At 26.8% G+C, this 19,478-nt stretch overlaps 2 protein-coding genes across 2 annotated transcripts; both read left to right on the forward strand.

Moving 5' to 3' along the window:
* Positions 1-532: 532 nt before the first annotated feature.
* LOC123301397 lies at positions 533-2,566 on the forward strand. The gene is made up of 2 exons (XM_044884135.1): positions 533-628; positions 1,388-2,566. Exons 1-2 carry the CDS (start codon positions 533-535, stop codon positions 2,564-2,566), a joined length of 1,275 nt encoding a protein of 424 aa, XP_044740070.1.
* Positions 2,567-2,693: 127 nt separating this feature from the next.
* LOC123301398 (conserved oligomeric Golgi complex subunit 8-like) lies at positions 2,694-18,035 on the forward strand. The gene is made up of 4 exons (XM_044884136.1): positions 2,694-2,922; positions 4,786-5,052; positions 10,315-11,169; positions 17,287-18,035. The coding sequence occupies exons 1-4, from the start codon at positions 2,694-2,696 to the stop codon at positions 18,033-18,035; spliced, it is 2,100 nt and encodes a 699-aa protein (XP_044740071.1).
* Positions 18,036-19,478: the final 1,443 nt, after the last annotated feature.

The following is a 19,478-nucleotide window of genomic DNA, read 5'->3' on the forward strand; positions in this document are numbered from 1 at the left end:
CTCACAGCATTAGTAGGTGGTGTTAAAACAGTTAATGATATAAGAAATTCTAAAAAAGCAATAGAAGAAACTATACGCCACAATAAAAAACTAGAAGAATCAGCTTTAAAAGGGCGGGGTTTTTATTTAAGACCATATCAAAAGAAGAAACCTTGAGTTTACTGAATGAGTTACCTATCCGAGCGTTAACTGATTTAGAATTAAATAGTTTTGGTAAAAAATATATTAAACACTTTAGAGGTGTATATATGCGAAATACTCTACCAAAAAAACCACTACAAAAAGAATGTGCAATAGTTAATCTAGCAAGTTCCTCGTCTAGAGGCACTCACTGGATTTGTTTCTTTAAAACCAAACGCAAAGTATTCTATTTTGATAGTTACGGAGATTTACCCCCTCCTCTCGAAATAATCGCATATCTAGGGAGAAATGTTTTATATAATTACAATAGTTTTCAGAAAAATGGACCAATTTGTGGCCACCTCTGTCTAGCGTTTTTACTTCATATAACAAATAGCTAAAACTTATTAATATGGCTTACATATTTTCGTTGAAAGGTAATCAATCTGAAATAAAACAAGATTTTTTCCCTACAATTCAGTTAGATGGTAATTATTCCTGTGGAATGGTAAGTTTCATAGCATATAATTTGATTCCCAACATCGGACCTGAAAACAACCAGTTTAAATATGGTAGTACATCGTATTATGTACCAACAGGTAGTTATGAAATGGAAACGCTTATTAAACTGCTTGAGAAAGAATTTCCATCAATCAAGTTTTCGATAAACTTAAATACGTTTCAAGTTGAAATTAGAGGAAAATACACCATTCATTTCGAAGTAGAAAATTCAATTGCAAAAGTATTTGGATTTTCAAAAAAAAAATTAAAACCTGAGATTAACCATACATCAGATTTGACTATAGAAATTAGTACTGTAAATACAATTCGGATATTATGTAACATTGTCGAGGGTGCATATTTTCAGGGTGAAAAGTTAGCGATACTACATGAATCGCCAATTATGGTTGATACTGGTTTTCGCATTGTTGACATTCCTAATGAAATCATATATTTACCAGTTAACACTAGAGAAATAAGTCAGTTGGTAATCAACCTTGTAGATCAAGAGAATCGTCTTATAAATTTCAGAGGGGAAGAGATTCTTGTACGATTGCATCTAAGAAAAGATGATTGACTTTAATAATAACTTCAATAAATATTTGAGTCCACCACCAAAATGTATCATTAAGAAGAAAGTGATTAAACGTAAAACACGTGTGTCTAAAGAAAATATTAATTATTTAAAATCACTTGATTTAATAGTTTTAAAACAATGAATAATAACATTTTAAACTTAACAAATAAAGTATATTTTGATAATGAGATCACATCAAAAGAATTGATAAGCTATGGACCCTTCAGTGGTAGTAGTTTATCACATGGTAGTAGTATAAGAATTGGGATTCAAAACAAGGATGCAATCTTATCATTATCAGAATCTGATCTCCTAATACAAGGAACCATTAAAAAAGTTGATGATGGTAGCGCTGTTACTTCAGCGCTCATAAACAATGGAATTGCCCACTTATTTGAAGTTGTATCATATAAAATGAATGAACAAGTAATTTGCACAGTATATAATCCTGGTGTTGCTTCAACATTAAATGGTTTTGCAGTGCTCTCATCAGATCAAGTTAAAGGATTATCAAATGCTTCATGGATTTCTGATGGACAATTAGATGGAACAAAGTTTAATTTAACAAAAGATGGAAATTTTCTTTTTACTGTACCTTTATCTCTATTACTGCCATTTTTTGCTACATATAAAAAAGTTATTACAAATGCACGTCATGAGTTGTCTCTCACACGATCTCGAACAGATGAAAATGCTGTTAAGAGTGCTTCAAAATTAAATATTGATATTACTAAAATAGAATGGAGGGTACCTACAATTCATCTTAATGATGTTGCAAGATTACACATGTTGGATTTAATAAAACGAAATGTAACAATTAATGTAGCCTTTCGAAACTATGATTTGGTTACTTACCCAACTTTACCAACAACACATAAGCATTCATGGATGGTGAAAACAACAAATAATCTAAATGCACCGCGTTATGTTATTTTTGCTATGCAGACTGATAGAATAGATGATTTCAAGAAAAATAATCAAATATTTGATTTTAACGATCTATCTTCTATTCGTCTATTTCTGAATGAAAGACAATTTCCCCAACAAGATGTTTTTTTCCAAAATTCGACAGGTGAAATTGCAACACTTTACGATATGTATCTTAGATTTAAATCATCCTATTATAATCAAGAAACAACTTATGAACATCCCTTATTTGATATCGAGAATTTTATGGCTTTTTCGCCTATTGTATGCTTTGATTGTTCAAGACAAAATGAAATCTTTACAACAAATTCTGTGGATATTCGCATTGATTTTGAATGTAAAAAACCTATACCTGCTAAAACAACTGCTTATATGCTATTGATTTCTGATTCGCTTTTCGAATTAAAAATGCAAACAGGGGATATTAAACGAATAATATAAAAAGTATGTTATACAGATACAAATTATCATTTTAATGATGAGCATGCACAAGTTTGGTTACCACAAACTAGATAAAAAAACAGAGAATAAATTTTTTGGGTTAAGTGTTCGAATGAACGATTTAAAAATGGAAATTGATAGACATAAAGCAGATATCAAAGAACTAAAAAAAAATATGGTGACTCAATTGGAGGAAGAGAGAAACAATATCAAAAATATAGAGCATCAATTGAATAAAGAACGTGATAGTACCATAACAACATTAAGTAAATTAACTGGAAATATGAAGGGAAGCATCTTTAAAACAATGGCTGAATTAAATACGGATATGAAGAATGATTTTATGACTCAGAAAAGTATTCTACTAAAATCTATAAATGAAATTAAAGATGAAAATTCTCATTCAAAAAAAGATATCCATTCGTTACGAAGTAGTATAGATACATTAAAAGAAAAATATATTAGTGCAATGTCGAATAGTATATCTATTTTACAGAAAATGTGTATTGATCTAGATAATTCTCTTAAAAATCTTGCCTACCTTCAAACAGTTAGTGCTAAGGATTTTGCAGAGAAAAATAAAAAGTTGCATGAAGAAGTGACTACTATGGCTTTTCTAAACAAGTTGAAAGTTATTCCATAATAAATAATTTTATTTAGCTATAGTTTTACATACATATATATTTCATAACATTATTGTAATTTAGATATTAATAAATTTATTTAGTAATAGTTTTACATGTATATTTTATTACATTATTATAGACATTATTATTTTTAAATAAATTTTTTTCTTAAAAATAGCAGATTTTTTTTTTATTTCAATAAACCTCTATTCATTATCCTCTATTCCACTGTCAGGTGAATCATCTTGAAAAATATTTAAATTTATAAGTGGAACTGATGTGAAAAGTTTGCGTTTTCTCTTGATAATGTTATTTTTCCTATTATTTGAAAACAATTTCTCTACCCTATATCTCTCGTAAAATATCAATGTGCGTCTTTCTATGGGTCTTTCTATATAGAGATAACAACTCTTCTAGATCTGATTCTTCCATTGTTTTCAATATAGGATTATATTTTTTAATTAAATTTATATAATATTTAAACGTTCCATTGGTTCGTAATGTTGCAAATAGATAAGGATGATGATATATAACATAGTCATACATTGTCTTGAAATTAGGGAGTTTTTCCAATAGTTTCAGAAATTCTACTTCATATTCTTTAAACTTGTTTTCATTTTCTTCGATTCTAGAAAAAAATTTTTTTTTTTTAAATACACATTATAAAACTACATTACAAAATAAACTTACATTTTCAAAGATGATATAGTATCCATTTGTAAAGAAAAAGTTTTTGATAACTAGAATACTCTTCTAGGCATATATATATATATATATATGATAATGTGTGTTACATTATTATAACTATATGAGGAGGGTATATATGCTTATTATATGCTTAAATATACTTACTTAATTTTACATGTTAAATTAATTTTATTAATGGTTGATAAGTTGAACATTTTCTCTACACATATATACACTTATTTGTGTGTGTGTTTGAGTTCATTCACAGCTGGAATATATCTTCATGTGTGTGTTATATGTTGACTTATGTACAAATCATTCAAGCTTGTATTCATCACCATACGATGGCAGCAATTAGATAATTCACTCAACTATGTATTTCATTGTCAGCTTCTATATTTCTCTAAACGATGGAGAAGTTTATGATAAAAAAACTTTTGATAGATCTAAGATACATAGTTGTAGTTGTTTAAGAAGAAATCATATGTATGTTATATTAATTTTTTAAAAGATGGAGGGAGCATCTTTGTTGAGTATATATATATTTTAAGTTTTAAATTTTTTTAAATTATTATTTAAAGAGTATTACAAAAACCACTTTAACAATGGCTCAAAAACAAGTTGATAAACATTTTCAAAATATTAAAAAATATATTCTCATCGGCATTGTACCATATGATTTATCAAGTGTGTTACAAATTAAATCAAATCATAATCAATTAATTAACTTTACTAAATCATAATGGAAAAAGTTCTTAAATCATCAACAACTTATTTTGGATTATTTAAGTAATATTAATGACTATCTGGAGAATATTGTGATTGATGATGTTTATATTTCTTCATATGTGTACTATAATAAGAAAATCATCAAATTTGCGTCAAGTAATTCTATTATTCATCTAGGTGAAGAAACAATTCGACAAATGTTTGAAGTACAAAAAATTATAGATTGTCAATTTTCAATCTTGGACTCATTAAATATACAAGGATATATGGAAATGGTGAAAAATAAGTTTCATAATGAACAAAACCCACAACTAGACTTGAATGAATTTATATCATCGATAATTATTCAAGAAAAGAATCCAATGTTGAAAAAATTATTGTTGGAATTATCAATCAACCATCCAACTGCATTAGAAAAGATTTTACAAACCATGTTAAGATATTGTTCTTTAAACTATTATACAGATTTAAAAAAAAAAATGTACATTCTGAAAAATAAACAAAAAATAAAACAAAAAAAAAAAAAATACTTAGATAATTTCTTTTTTTTATTATGAGTTGCGAAAATACAATACTTTTTTTACAATTTTAATAAAAAAATTTTTTGTTACAAAAAATACAATAATTAAAAAAAATTTATAAAAAGTAAAAATTAAATAATATTATAGAAAAAAATTTATAAAAAGTAAAAATTAAATAATATTATAGAAAAAAATTTTTGGAGGTTGAACTTAATTTTTTTTTGCCAGCTAGGTTTCTACACCTTACTGGACTTTTAAACCCCTCATTCAACCACTTTTAACTGAAACTAATAAAAAAAAAATGTTGTTTGAAATTTACCCTCCTAATATGAACTTTCTCATTCATGTATTTGTAAGGCCGCGGTGTTTTAAGGAAAACTAGGAGAATCCGTGCAAACTCAACTGAAGGTTGGCATACTAAAGTATCAATTACCACCCGAGATTTCCTAGTCTTTTTTGGCACATCTACACTCAAGACCGCAAACTGTTACCAAGATAACAGAACTAATCCGTTTATTATAGTATCGGAATACTATAATAAAACATAATATTAAAAAAAATAATTTTATATCCGTAAATCCATAAATCAATAATCCTTATAATCCTTAGCCATTTTCGTCATATTTATAATATTATTAAAAATTTATAATATTATTAAAAATTTATAATTTCTATAATATTATTTAATTTTTAATTAACGTTGGTATACAAAACCAAAAAAAAATAAAAATTAAATGTTAGTAAGGTTACAAAGCGAATAATATATATTTACATGAGGATGCCCCAATATTTAAAAAAAATTTAAAAATTTAGTTTTAATGAAAACACGCTTTAATAATTTTTACATACTTTTTGATGTTTTTTTTTTTTTATACCATTTTAGCATCCTCATTTTATTTTATTTATATATCATAATAAGCCATACTTTTGTTTTGCAATTTGTTAAGTATGGAGTATGGAAGGAAGTCCATACTTCTTAGAATTTGTTCACCAATTTCCATTAGTCCAAGGGCTTCTTCATGAATAGAATCGCTATTAGATAAAAAAAAAATTAGATTATTTTTTTTTCAACATTTTATTATTTTTTTTTTACTTACGTAATATTTAAATATGCATTTTCTTCTTCAAGCTTGCTGTAAAAAAAATATATATATATATATATATAAATATTATTATTTAGTTATAAAAAAAAATATATATATATATATATATATATATATATATATATATATATTAATATATAAATATTATTATTTAGATATAAAAAAAAAATAAAACATACTCTAAGATATTTTGGGGGTGCGAAATTGTTTCTCTGTAATAAAAATTTAAAAAAATTAAAAAACAAACAAGATTTTATTAGAAAGATAAAAAACTTACTCTATTTCAAAAAACATTTTTCTGATATTTTTGCTGTAAATAAAAACCAAACATTTTTATTAAAAAAAAATAATATAAAAAAAAAAGCTTAATTTTCACTTACTCTTGCTTGACAAAACATGCCATAAAAATGGCATAATTGATGAAAATTATAATTAAAACCACAGTGATAAAATATATTGGTTTCACCATTTTTTATATTTTTTTTAACTATCTTCTTGAACTTCTAGTTTGGTAATGATTAAATAATATTTTTCAATTTTAAATCTAGCTTCCTGAGGGGTATACAAAATCAAAAATTGGGTGAGGTAATCACAAATTAAAGCATACGAATAACAATATACTTCTTTATTAGATAGAGCCCTCTTTTTGATTATTTTCATTACGTTAAAAAAATATTCATTTTTAATATAGTTAAATTTTAAAGATAACTTTTGTATACATCCATATACAGCTCTATATCGAGTAATTGATTTACTTATGTAGTTACGTTAGGAAATTAAAAAAAAAACCAGTGTTTTGTAAAATTCTTTTATGTTACATTTTTTTTAAATTTTAAAAATGAAATTCATTATGAATAGCAATATTTCATATAAAACATACATATTTATCATAGAACGTTATAAATTTTTTTTTCATACGTCATATTACAATCAATATAGTTAATATTAATTTTTAACACTTACCCTCTCCACTTACACTTTTAAATTTCAAAAAAAAATCTATATAAACCAAAACAAAAGTTGCTAAATTTCATATTTTAGCTAACAATAGATTAATATTTCAAATCATGTACACAGCAATTGTAGATTTGCAGGGATTTAGAGATTAAAAAAAAAATAAGTTTATATTAAAAGAATTAGCTATTTTGAAAAATGGGAGAGAAATACAACACTTCTTGGTTAAAAAACCATACAACTGGAATTTGCTTGATTATAAATCACAATCTTGCAACATTTGGTTGAGCAAACATTTCCATAAAATCGCTTGGGAGGATGGATTTGCACATTTCAATGATGTTAAATTAATTGTTGACGATATTTTAGGTGAATGTGATAGCATTTATGTTAAAGGGTTGGAAAAAGTAAAGTGGTGTAAGGATTTATTTAATATAAATGCAAGCAACATTGAAGATATGTGGACCTTCGATGAAGAAAATTATAAACAGAGTGAAAATCAATATTTTCATAGATGTATAATGCATGAGGGAAAATGTGCAATCGAGAATGTACATAGGATATATAATTGTCTCCACCATTAAAAAAAAAATGTATATGAAAGTATTTAAAAAAAAATGCCTCTTAATAATTTTATTCTATAATAATAAATAATGATACAATGTAAAACTAACATTCAGTAAACACTTTTTTTTTATTGTTTATTAATAGCATATACAATGTTAAAAATTAATATATACAAATCGTGTGTTATTTATTATTAGTCATATAAAAATTTATTGTATACCCTATGTTAATATTATACCCCATGTATGTTAACTTGTAAAAAATCTTTGAATATTATGTCTAAGAGGAGGGGAGGATTTATAAGTTATATAAAAGATCACATGTTGAGCTATAAAATTTATAAATCTAACCGAATCATGATTGCCGCTTTACGCAAGTTAACAATTGATTCTCTTAATAATGAGTTAGAAGAAAATGAATATAATGTGCATCTAGAGTTCTACATTGTTGCACTTCGATATGGAAATTTGGAGTTGATAGATTACATTTTAGCAAAATATCCTAGGTTTATTCTATCAAGCTTTTTATCAATGGCTGTTAAACGAAATCACTGTCATATCATCGATTGTTTAATTGAATATAAAATAAAACATATTCACCAACTTAATCGGAAATTTAAAAAAATAAAAAACATATTCAATGAGTCTTCAGAATTCGATGGGGCTATTGAACTATTTTTAAAGAAGAAAAGCTTAGAGGAATATTTACAGGATGGTTTAATTGAATGCATAAGGTATGGACGAGTTAAAGCATTAGAATGTATTTTTAATACATGCAAAGAAAAAAACATTGAATTGAAATTTTATCCTTTCTCAAAAAATTTGGATACTTGGAAATGGTTGATGGAGAAAATTAAGTCACCTGTAACTGAAAAAGGGGTATTTATTACTGAAAACGAGTACGATGTTTGCGGAAATGAAGATAACTCACCAAGCAACAATGTCTATGATTATTTAAAAATTAAAGAATTCATAAATAATAATGTTTTATGTAATAAGTATTTACAAATAAAAAATTTTATATATGTTTAAAAATAAAAAAATACTTTACTTTGATTTAATCACCTTTTCTAAAATTTATATAAAAAATAATTAATATTGCCAAAATAAGTTTTTAACCTTAATTAATATATTCAAAAATTAATTCTAAGTTCATTCATCTTAATATTTTTTATTAAGTATATATTTAAAAATCAGTGAAGCATCTATAACTAACATTGGCAAAATAAGTTGTTCACCTTAATTAATATATTCATAAATATTTCCATTAATTATATATTCAAAAATTAATTCTAAGTTCATTCATCTTAATACTTTTTATTAAGTATATATAACTAACATTGGCAAAAATAGGTTGTTCACCTTAATTAATATATTCATAAATATTTCCATTAATTATATATTCAAAAAAAATATTTGGTTTTACTTTATATAAGATAAATTTTACTATACTAGAAAACTGAGCCGTGGTGTAATGGTTAGCACATCTTCTTACCATTCAGAAAACCTACGGTTCGAAACCCAAGCAAGTCATTTAGTTTTTAAAAAAAAATCCATACTTTGTAAAGTCTTGTATCATCATCGAGAGTTCAATGAACCATCCAATACGTCATCAGAAAAATGCACTACAAAAAAAAAAATGCACTACAAAAAGTGCATCAAAACAAAAAAAAGTGCACTCTCAAAGAATGCATCAAATCTAGGTCACCCAAGACCATTCAAATCTAGGTCACCCAAGGCCGTTCAAATCTAGCTCACCCAAGGCCATTCAAATCTAGGTCACCCAAGGCCATTCAAATCTAGGCCATGACCTAGAAGGCTTGAAACCCCATTTTCTACCTACTTACGATTCCTAACATTACTTCTGAAAACAATCACTTTAAATATGGTAGTACATCATATTATGTGGATACAGGTACTTATGAAATCGATGCGCTTATTAAACTACTTGAAGGAGAATTTCCCTCAATCAAGTTTACTGTAAACTTAAATACATTTAAAATTGAAATTAAAGGAAAATATACCATTCATTTTGAAGTAGAAAATTCAATTGCAAAAGTATTTGGTTTTCGAAAAAAATATTAAAACCTGATATTAAGCATACATCTGATTTACCTATAGAAATAAGTACTGTAAACACAATTCGAATATTATGTAATATCATAGATAATGCCTATTTTCAAGATCAAAAACTTCCTGTAATACACGAATGTCCTATAATGGTAGAAACTGGTTATCGCATTGTTGAGATTCCTAATGAAATAATATATTTACCGGTAAACACTAAAGAAATAAGTCAGTTGATAATCAACCTTGTTGATCAAGAGAATCGTCCTTTAAATTTGAGAGGAGAAGAAATTCTTGTAAGATTACACCTAAGGAAAGATGATTGACTTTAATAATTCTAATAAATATTTAAGTCCACCAACAAAATGCATCATTAAGAAGAAAGTGGTTAAACGTAAAACACGTGTGTTGAAAGAAAATATAAATTATTTAAAATCAATTGGGTTAAAAGTCTTAAAACAATGAATAACAACATTTTAAACTTATCCAATAAAGTGTATTTTGATAATGAAATAACATCAAAAGAGTTGATTAGCTATGCACCCTTTAGTGGAAGTAGTTTATCACATGGAAGTAGTATAAGAATTGGAATTCAAAACAAGGATGCAATCTTATCATTATCAGAATCGGATCTTCTAATACAAGGAACTATTAAAAAAGAAGATGATAGCAACATTACTTCAGCGCTCATAAACAATGGAATTGCCCACTTATTTGAAGTTGTATCATATAAAATGAATGAAAAAGTTATTTGTACAGTATATAACCCTGGTGTTGCTTCAACATTAAATAGTTTCGCTCTACTATCATCGGATCAAGTTAAAGGATTATCTAATGCTTCATGGATTTCTGATGGTAAATTGGATGGAACTAAGTTTAATACAACAAAAGATGGAGAATTTCTGTTTACTGTCCCTCTATCTTTATTACTACCGTTCTTTGCTACATATAAAAAAATTACAACTAATGCAAAACATGAACTAATTCTTACGCGATCGCGAAATGATGATAACGCTGTGAAGAGTGATTCGAAAATAAATATTGATATTACAAAAATAGTATGGAGAGTACCCACAATTCATCTCAATGATGTTGCAAGATTACACTTGTTGGATTTAATAAAGCGCAATGTAACAATTGATGTGGCGTTTCGAAGCTATGACTTAGTTACATATCCCACTCTACCAACAACACATAAGCATTCATGGATGGTGAAATCAACAAATAATCTTAATGTTCCACGTTATGTTATTTTCGCTATGCAGACTGATAAGATAGATGATTTTAAAAAAAATAATCAAATATTTGATTTTAACGATCTGTCTTCTATTCGTCTCTTTCTTAATGAACGTCAGTTTCCTCAACAAGATGTTTTTACTTTATGATATGTATCTTAGATTTAAATCATCTTACAATAACCAAGAAACAATTTATGAAAAACCGTTATTTGATATCAAAGATTTTATGAAATATACACCAATAATATGCATTGATTGTTCACGACAAAATGAAATTTTTACAACAAACACTGTGGATATTCGCATTGATTTTGAATGTAAAAAACCTATACCTGCTAAAACAAGTGCTTATGTGCTGTTAATTTCTGATTCTCTCTTTGAATTTAAAATGCAAACAGGAGGTATTAAAAGAATAATATAAAAAAGTATGTAATAGAGATACAAATGATCATTTTAACAATGAGCATGCACAAGTTTGGTAATCGCAAGCTAGATGGAAAAACAGAAAAAAAATTTTTAAAGTTGATGGAAAGAATGAATAACTTAAAAATGGAAATTGATGGACATAAAGCAAATATCAAAGAAATAGATAAGAATGTAAAGGAGCAATTTGAAGAAGAAAGAAAAAATATCAAAGATCTAAAATATCAATTAAATAATGAGCGAGATAGTATCCTTTCAACTTTAAGTAAATTGATTGGGAATGTGAAGGAAAACATTTTTAAAACAATAAGTGAAATAAATGGAAATATGCAGAAAGATTTACTTAGAGAGAAAAGTATCCTCTTGAAATCTATGAAAGAATTGAAAGATCTTGTATCTCATTCAAAAAAAGATGTCGAATCGTTAAATATTAATATAAGCACTTTACAAACAAGAGAGATTGATGTCCTAAAGAGTAGTGTAACTATTTTACAAAAAAAGTGTATAAATTTGGAAAAAACAATTAAAAATCTTCAAGAACTACAAAAAATAGCTGCTAAAGATTTCTTAGAAAAAAACAGAAAACTGCATGAATAAGAATGTCTGGTATAGCTTTACTAAACAAGTTAAAAATTATTCCATAATAAAAAAAACTTTTAGTTTATAACAATTTTATTTGTTAACATTTTTTTTTTACATAAATACTTGTATACATTTTATTAATTAATAAAAATTTTTTTAACAATTTTTTGTATTTTTTTTAATCTACTTCATCCTCAATCCCACTATCAGGGAAACAACAATATTCCAGATTTATAAGTGGTATAGTTGTAAACAGTTTGCGTTTTCTTCCAGTTTTGCGTTTTCTTTCAGTTTTGTGTTCACACTTTGAAAACAGTTTCTCAACACGGTATTTCTCATAAAATAACAATGGACGTCTTTCTATGGGTTCTAAGAGTAACATATCATCATCACTATCTTCTGGATATGAAGAGTGATATAGTGATAACAATTCTTCCAAATCTCGTTCTTCTATTGTTTTTAATGTGGGGTTATATTTTTTAATTAAATTGAAAAAATATTTAAACGTTCCACTGGTTCGTAATGTTGAAAATAAATATGGATGATGGTTTAAAACATAATCATAAATTGTTTTATATTTTCGAATTTTTTCCAATAGTTTTATAAATTCCACTTCATATTCTTTAAATTTCCTATCATTTTCTTCAATTCTATAAACAAAATTTTTTTAATATATAAAATATAAAATTACATAACAAATCAACTTACATTTTTAAACTGAATATGTTATTCATTTTGTAAAAAAAATGTGTTAACTCAAATATTTCTCTATATGATAGTGCTAGTTATAATATATCTTTATCAATATTTATCTATATATACTTTTTCACTACCAATATTAAAATACTAGAAAGTTTATGTTTATTATTAACTTTTTATCAGACTATTGACTTTTGATTATATAATTTTTGTTTACATCAATAGTAAAATATTAGCATACGTGTTTGAACTAAAGTTCATAAGTTCATAAGTTCATGTTCTTTCATAAGTTCATTAAACTAACATTAAAAAAATGCAAGGTCAATGTCAAAACTTTTTTAAATAAATGTACAACTAAATTCAATAAACTATCATTTTTTTTTATAAACCTTAAAAGGGTAGGGAGACAAATATTTCTCTATATATTGTTGCTTAAGTAGAGATCATTTGTGTGTTAATGAATTTTACTAATAAAGGGTAGGGAGAATCTTTTACCGAGTATATGTACACATCTTTTGAATTTAAAAAAATTATTAGTTAAAAAATATTGTAAAGTTTTAAAACTTCAACAATGTGTCAAAAACAAGTGGATAAATATTTTCAAAATATGGAAAATGAAATTATGTATAGATCTTCATTACCATTAAACGCAAGTGAAACAAAATTTATAAATATTGGAATAAAAGTTGGTGATTTATCTAATATATTGCAAATAAAAACACATAATAATCAGAGTATTAATCTAACGAAAACACAATGGAAGCGTTTATTACAATTTCAACAACAAATTTTAAATTATATTAATGATGAAAGTGATTTACTTGAAAATATTAAGATTGATGATGTAATTCTTTCACCATTTGAATGTTATAATAAAAAAATAGTCAAGTTTGCTTCATCTAATTTCATTATTTATTTGGGTGATAACTCAATTCGAAAACTTTTTGACGTACAGAAAATTATTCATTCCCAATTTTTAATCTTGGAATCATTAAATATTCCAGAATATATAAAGATGGTACAAAACAAGTTTCATAATGAGGAGAACTCACAAGCAAATTTTGGAAACTGGAATGGATTTATTTCATCAGTAATTTCGCAAGAGAAAAATCCAATGTTAAAAAATTTTTTATTGGAATTATCAATTAATCATCCAATTGTATTAGAAAAAATTTTACAAACAATGTCTCCCTATTTAACATTAAATTATTATACTGAATATTAATTTTTATATGTATTATTATTATTGAGAATAAAGATAACCTGAAAAAAAAGGTAGTTTTTTAATAAAAAAATCTTATTTAGATAATATTTTTTTATTACAGAGTAAAAAAACTTTTTTTTACATATTAATAAAACAAAAAAAAAAAAAAAAATGATTTGATATAAAAAAAATTAACCATTATGCATTGCATCTGATTGGTTTTTCAATCGATTTAGAATGATGTATGGAAGGAAATCCATACTCCTGAGGATTTCCTCTCCTATGGAAAGCAAGTTTTGCTCTCTCTCATAAATTGTTTTTCTATAATAAAATAAAAATATTTCAAATAGTATTTAATATCTAAAAAATTTTTCTATAAAAACTTACATTATATTTGCATTCATATTTTCATATACAGTAATATTATTAACACCACCAATTTGTTTTCTAGTATAAAAAAAAGAAAGATTATTTTAAATTTCTTTAAATTATTTTTAAATAATCACATAAATTAAAAAAATGGAAACTTACGAGTCATTGTATATGTTGTAAATAGCAATAATAAAATAAAATAAACAGAGTATGAATAAAATTACATTAATACTTCTATGATAATCCATTTTTAAATAATTTTTTTAAATAACTTTAAAAAAGTAATTTAACCCTTTTTTAACGTTCTAATCCAATCTCTATGAAGTGAAGATTGAATTGAATTGAATTGTGAATGAAAACTTTTTAAGTTTATTGAACTTGAAAGACTTTTATTTAAAAGTAATAGTTTTATATATATTCATTATTTTTGAAGTGTTTATACCTAAACGAAATGGTCTGGTGCTATGTTATCTGACTTTCACTCGTAAGGTCTAACCTTCAAATCCTACTACTGTCTTTTAAAAAAATTATATTTCTATACTTGTAACATCTCAACATACATCAGTTGGACAACGACTTCTCAGCAAGAAGGTTGTCATTGTTGAATGCACCATTGTTGAAGTATGCCATTGTTGGAGAATTACATCAGTTCATTGACCTCATCATAATGTATTCCAAAAGTGCATCGGGTCACCAGACAAGGTCATATAAGAAAACTAGGATACCAGACAAGGTCGTTCAATGTAGGTCACCAGACAAGGTCGTTCAATGTAGGTCACCAGACAAGGTCATCCCTCCCCCTATAAGAAAACTAGGTCATATAAGAAAACTAGGTCAAAAGTGGCCCAGAACGCACATTTTCCTACTACTAACTTTTTACACTAATAACAGTTTTAAAATCCACTTTCAAATTTCAGTTTGAAAGGTTCATATAATTGGATAAATTCATTAAAAAAAAAAGTTGTTTGATTATAATCATACCATCCATCGAACTATTAAAACGGAACCGTCAAATGTGACAAAACGATGCGAGTCCCGGTTATTAAACACCGTTTACAACCATATGAAAATTTTTGATAAAGCAAAATATAAAATTGGTAACTACGTTAGAATCTCAAAGTATAAAACTAATTTTGAAAAAGGATATACACCATCGTGGACTACTGAAATTTTTAAAATTCGAAACGTACAACTAACAAATCCTGTAACTTACCTTCTGGAAGATTATTTAGGTAAACCAATACTTGGAGGATTCTACGAACTTGAATTACAAAAGACTAAATATCCTAAAAATTATTTAGTTGAAAAAGTTTTAAAAATAAAAGGGGATCAGCTGTATGTAAAATATCTAGGTTTCAAAAATAATCACAATAGTTGGATACATAAAAAAAATTTATTATAAAAAACTAAAATAATAATAATAATAATAATAATAATAAACTAATAATAATAATCCATTTTCATCTGTAAATTAGAAGAAAATAATTAAAAAAATTTAGTTTTTCACATTGTTTTTTTTTTTTTTAAACTCACCTTCTTCATTCTCTTTGAATCGTATCCTGGGCCTGAGGTATCAGAACGAACGTTCTCTCAAACTCCCACTATAAAGAGTGCCAATTAATATATAATGTAAAAATTATAGCAATTTAGAAAACTTACAAGAACATCCATGCTGCACAATACTTTCCTACAGGCATTTATAACCTGTCCGACGGTTTTCGGATCCCCTGGTTCTCCTTCACGATGCGCAGCTATCGATATTAGCGCAATCAGGGGTTCCATCGATTCACCCAAATTTAACATCCCCAACATTGTTCCAATGAACATATCCACTTAGGAACTTAGGATAAATAAGGGTTCATCCCGCCCATATTTTTGTGCATAACATTTCCATTTGTTTTATTATAATGTTCACACTCATGATTATAATAGGCAAATTTTTTGTTACAAACTCCATTTTTTAATAAGTTGGATGTAATAAAACAGTTAAAGTTGAATGTAATAAAACGGAACGTTATTGACAAACTTAACTGAATTTATATATAAATTATTTTGTATATATACAATTTTCTTATCATTTAATATTTTTTTGATTAGAATTTTTGAATTAACAGTGAATAGACGTGTCTATTATTGTGCAACAAAAATTAAAAATTAAAATCAGTGAATACAACAATACACCATAGGTATGGTGAGTTATAAACTTGTTTACGACTTTGTTAAATAATCATAATTTATATAATAAATAGTGAACAAACAATTCTTAATAAAACACAACTAAACCAACTAATAAATAATACAAGATGAGCCAAGAACTACTATCAAATCCTACAAATCCAAATCATCCAAACAACCAAACCCCACCACAAAACACACTATCCTTCGCAGAAACCCTCAAATCTGGACAACAAACTACGCAAAATATAGACGACGAAAACGCTATCATTTTGGAGACAATCCAAAATATAGAATTCAAAGAATACATTCGCGCTTTGGGCTCCTACATTGGTGCAGATAAAATCTTATTCAGCACAAGAATATCCAACAATAGAATCATTGTATACCTCAAAACCAAAAACGACGTCAAATATTTAACAGAAAATTTCAAATCAATCAAGGTTAAAAACCAAGATATATCCTTAAGAAGTTACATCACTCAATCGCACAGGATAATAATCTGGGCCTTCCCCACCATCACAAATACAACAATCCTAGAACAACTTAAAAAACATAAATTGAATGTTGTCCCTAATATTTACCACATGTCAGCAGGATTTACCGAAAAGGAATTCGCACATATCAAAAGCTTCAGAAGATTTGTTTTTGTTAACGCAGACCATCCCGCAATCCCTGACTTCATCGAAGTAAATCACGGAAATAGAATTCATAAACTATATCTTTCAGTAAATGAAATAAAATGTAACTACTGCAATAAATTTGGCCACACAGAAAACAATTGTAGAAAACTAATTAATAACAATACAAACACCACACCAACAACAGATAATACAATCACCCAACAAAACACAGAAAATCCCAATAACAACACAACCCATACTGAACAAATCAACCAAAACAATCCAGAAAAACAAACAAACAAATCAGAAATGCAATCAATTGAACCAGAAACAAACTATCGGAACGAATCCACAAACACAATTAAAAAAAACGAAGTCCCCATATCCTCTACTACAATCAACAATATAACAGAAAATAATGAACATTTGAAAAAAAGAACACTGTCATCCAGTAGCCGAGACTCATCAGACCAAATCAATCAAACAACAAAAACTCCAATGCAACACATAGATAACATATGCTCTACCTCCAAAACAACAGAACCGATGCCAAAAAAAACATCAACAAAGGCAAACGATAAACTGAAAAAGAAAAAATCTAGAACAGAATACATGCCCAGTATTTCAATTAACATACTCAAAGCCCCTATGGAGAAAGAACCAGAAAAATACATTATTAACTTCAATACATTAAACAATATTTTGATTGAATCATCCGGTATAAAAGACATTTCGCATATAATAAAAAAATACCAAATCAATGCAGATGACCTATCCCACACAATAAATAGCTTATACCCTCTATTAGATAACCCACATGCTAAAACAACCTTTACAAAACTCATCAAGAAAATCAACTTAACCCAAGACATAAATTCAACGAGTGCCGATGACGACTAAAACAAAATACCAAAAAATGAACTCAATTATTCAATGGAATGTCAACGGTTTTTATAAACGGTTAGCAGAATTACAAATCTTAATTAACAGATACGAACCAATAATTCTATGTATTCAAGAAACCCACCTAAACCCCAAATTCAAAACATCATAAAACAAATACAAGGACCTTACATCCTTCTAGGTGATTTAAACGCACACACAACCATGACAGGAAATAATAAAACAAACAAAAGAGGTGAACAAATAGAAAAGTTATTACTATTGAACGACAATCTAACAATTCTAAACAATAATAAACCGACGCATTTTAGCACCGCAACGAACACGTTCTCATCGATAGACATTACACTAGCTTCAATACAGCTTGCAACGAAACTTAAATGGGACATTCACGAAGACCCCTGTTCATCTGACCACTATCCTGTCATTGTACAATTTGAAAATAACTATCACAATAACTCGATCATTAAATACGACTTCGATAACGCCGACTGGGAGAGATACACTCAACTAACTGAAATAGACTCTTGCGAAACCTCCAACATCCAAGAATCAATCGACACCCTTTATGAATGTATCAACAATGCAATAAATATAACCGTCCCCAAAAAATTAATTACCTTTAAACACAAAAGAATACCATGGTGGACTACAACCATTAGCAATCTAATTAAGGAACGAGCAAAAGCTTTACGAAAATTCAAAAAATATAAGGATGAAGATAGCTTAATCAAATACAAAATAACTAGGTCGAAAGTACGCAAAGAAATCAAAGATGAAAAACAAAAGAGCTGGATCAAATTCATTTCCACAATAAACTCAAAAACATCTGACAAAACCATTTGACAAAATATCAAAAAATTAACATCAGGCACAAATAGTACGGACACAATATCAGCAATAGCTACAAATGATAAGATAATCACCAACCAAAAAGAAATAGCAAATGAATTTGGTAAATATTTTGAAGAGGTCACCGGCTATCATCAATATAATCCCACCTTTTGCAAATACAAAAACCAAAAAGAAAAACAAATAATCAGCTTTTACTCTAACGTGGAAGCTGATTACAACAAGCCATTCACATTAGATGAATTTAATTCCGCACTTTATGACATTAAAAAATCCGCACCAGGATCTGATGACATTAATATCGAACTGTTACAAAAACTACATAAATCATCCTTGTCGTTACTTTTTAATGTTTGCAATGAAATATGGGAACAAGGACTAATACCAACCGAATGGAAAAACTCACTAATTATTCCAATACTCAAGCCAAATAAAAACAAACTAGAAGTATCCAGTTATAGACCTATAAGCCTACTAAACCACAACTCAAAAATACTTGAAAAAATGGTATACAAACGTCTACAATGGGTTATAGAATCCAACAATCTAATAAACAACAACCAATTTGGTTTTAGACAACACAAATCC

The sequence above is a fragment of the Chrysoperla carnea genome, chromosome 5 (genome assembly GCF_905475395.1).
Source record: "Chrysoperla carnea chromosome 5, inChrCarn1.1, whole genome shotgun sequence".
Lineage (NCBI taxonomy): Eukaryota > Metazoa > Arthropoda > Insecta > Neuroptera > Chrysopidae > Chrysoperla > Chrysoperla carnea.

What these genes read in the sequence shown, in the direction of transcription:
- LOC123301397 (XM_044884135.1), top strand. Translation starts at nt 533, where the DNA reads ATGGCTTACATATTTTCGTTGAAAGGTAATCAATCTGAAATAAAACAA. An exon ending in GTAATTATTCCTGTGGAATG is followed by an intron (nt 629 to 1,387) that starts GTAAGTTTCATA and finishes TTTGATAATGAG; the next exon opens with ATCACATCAAAAGAATTGAT.
- LOC123301398 (XM_044884136.1), top strand. Translation starts at nt 2,694, where the DNA reads ATGGAAATTGATAGACATAAAGCAGATATCAAAGAACTAAAAAAAAAT. An exon ending in TGATTTTATGACTCAGAAAA is followed by an intron (nt 2,923 to 4,785) that starts GTATTCTACTAA and finishes TTATTCATCTAG; the next exon opens with GTGAAGAAACAATTCGACAA. An exon ending in TCGTCTCTTTCTTAATGAAC is followed by an intron (nt 11,170 to 17,286) that starts GTCAGTTTCCTC and finishes TTGGCCACACAG; the next exon opens with AAAACAATTGTAGAAAACTA.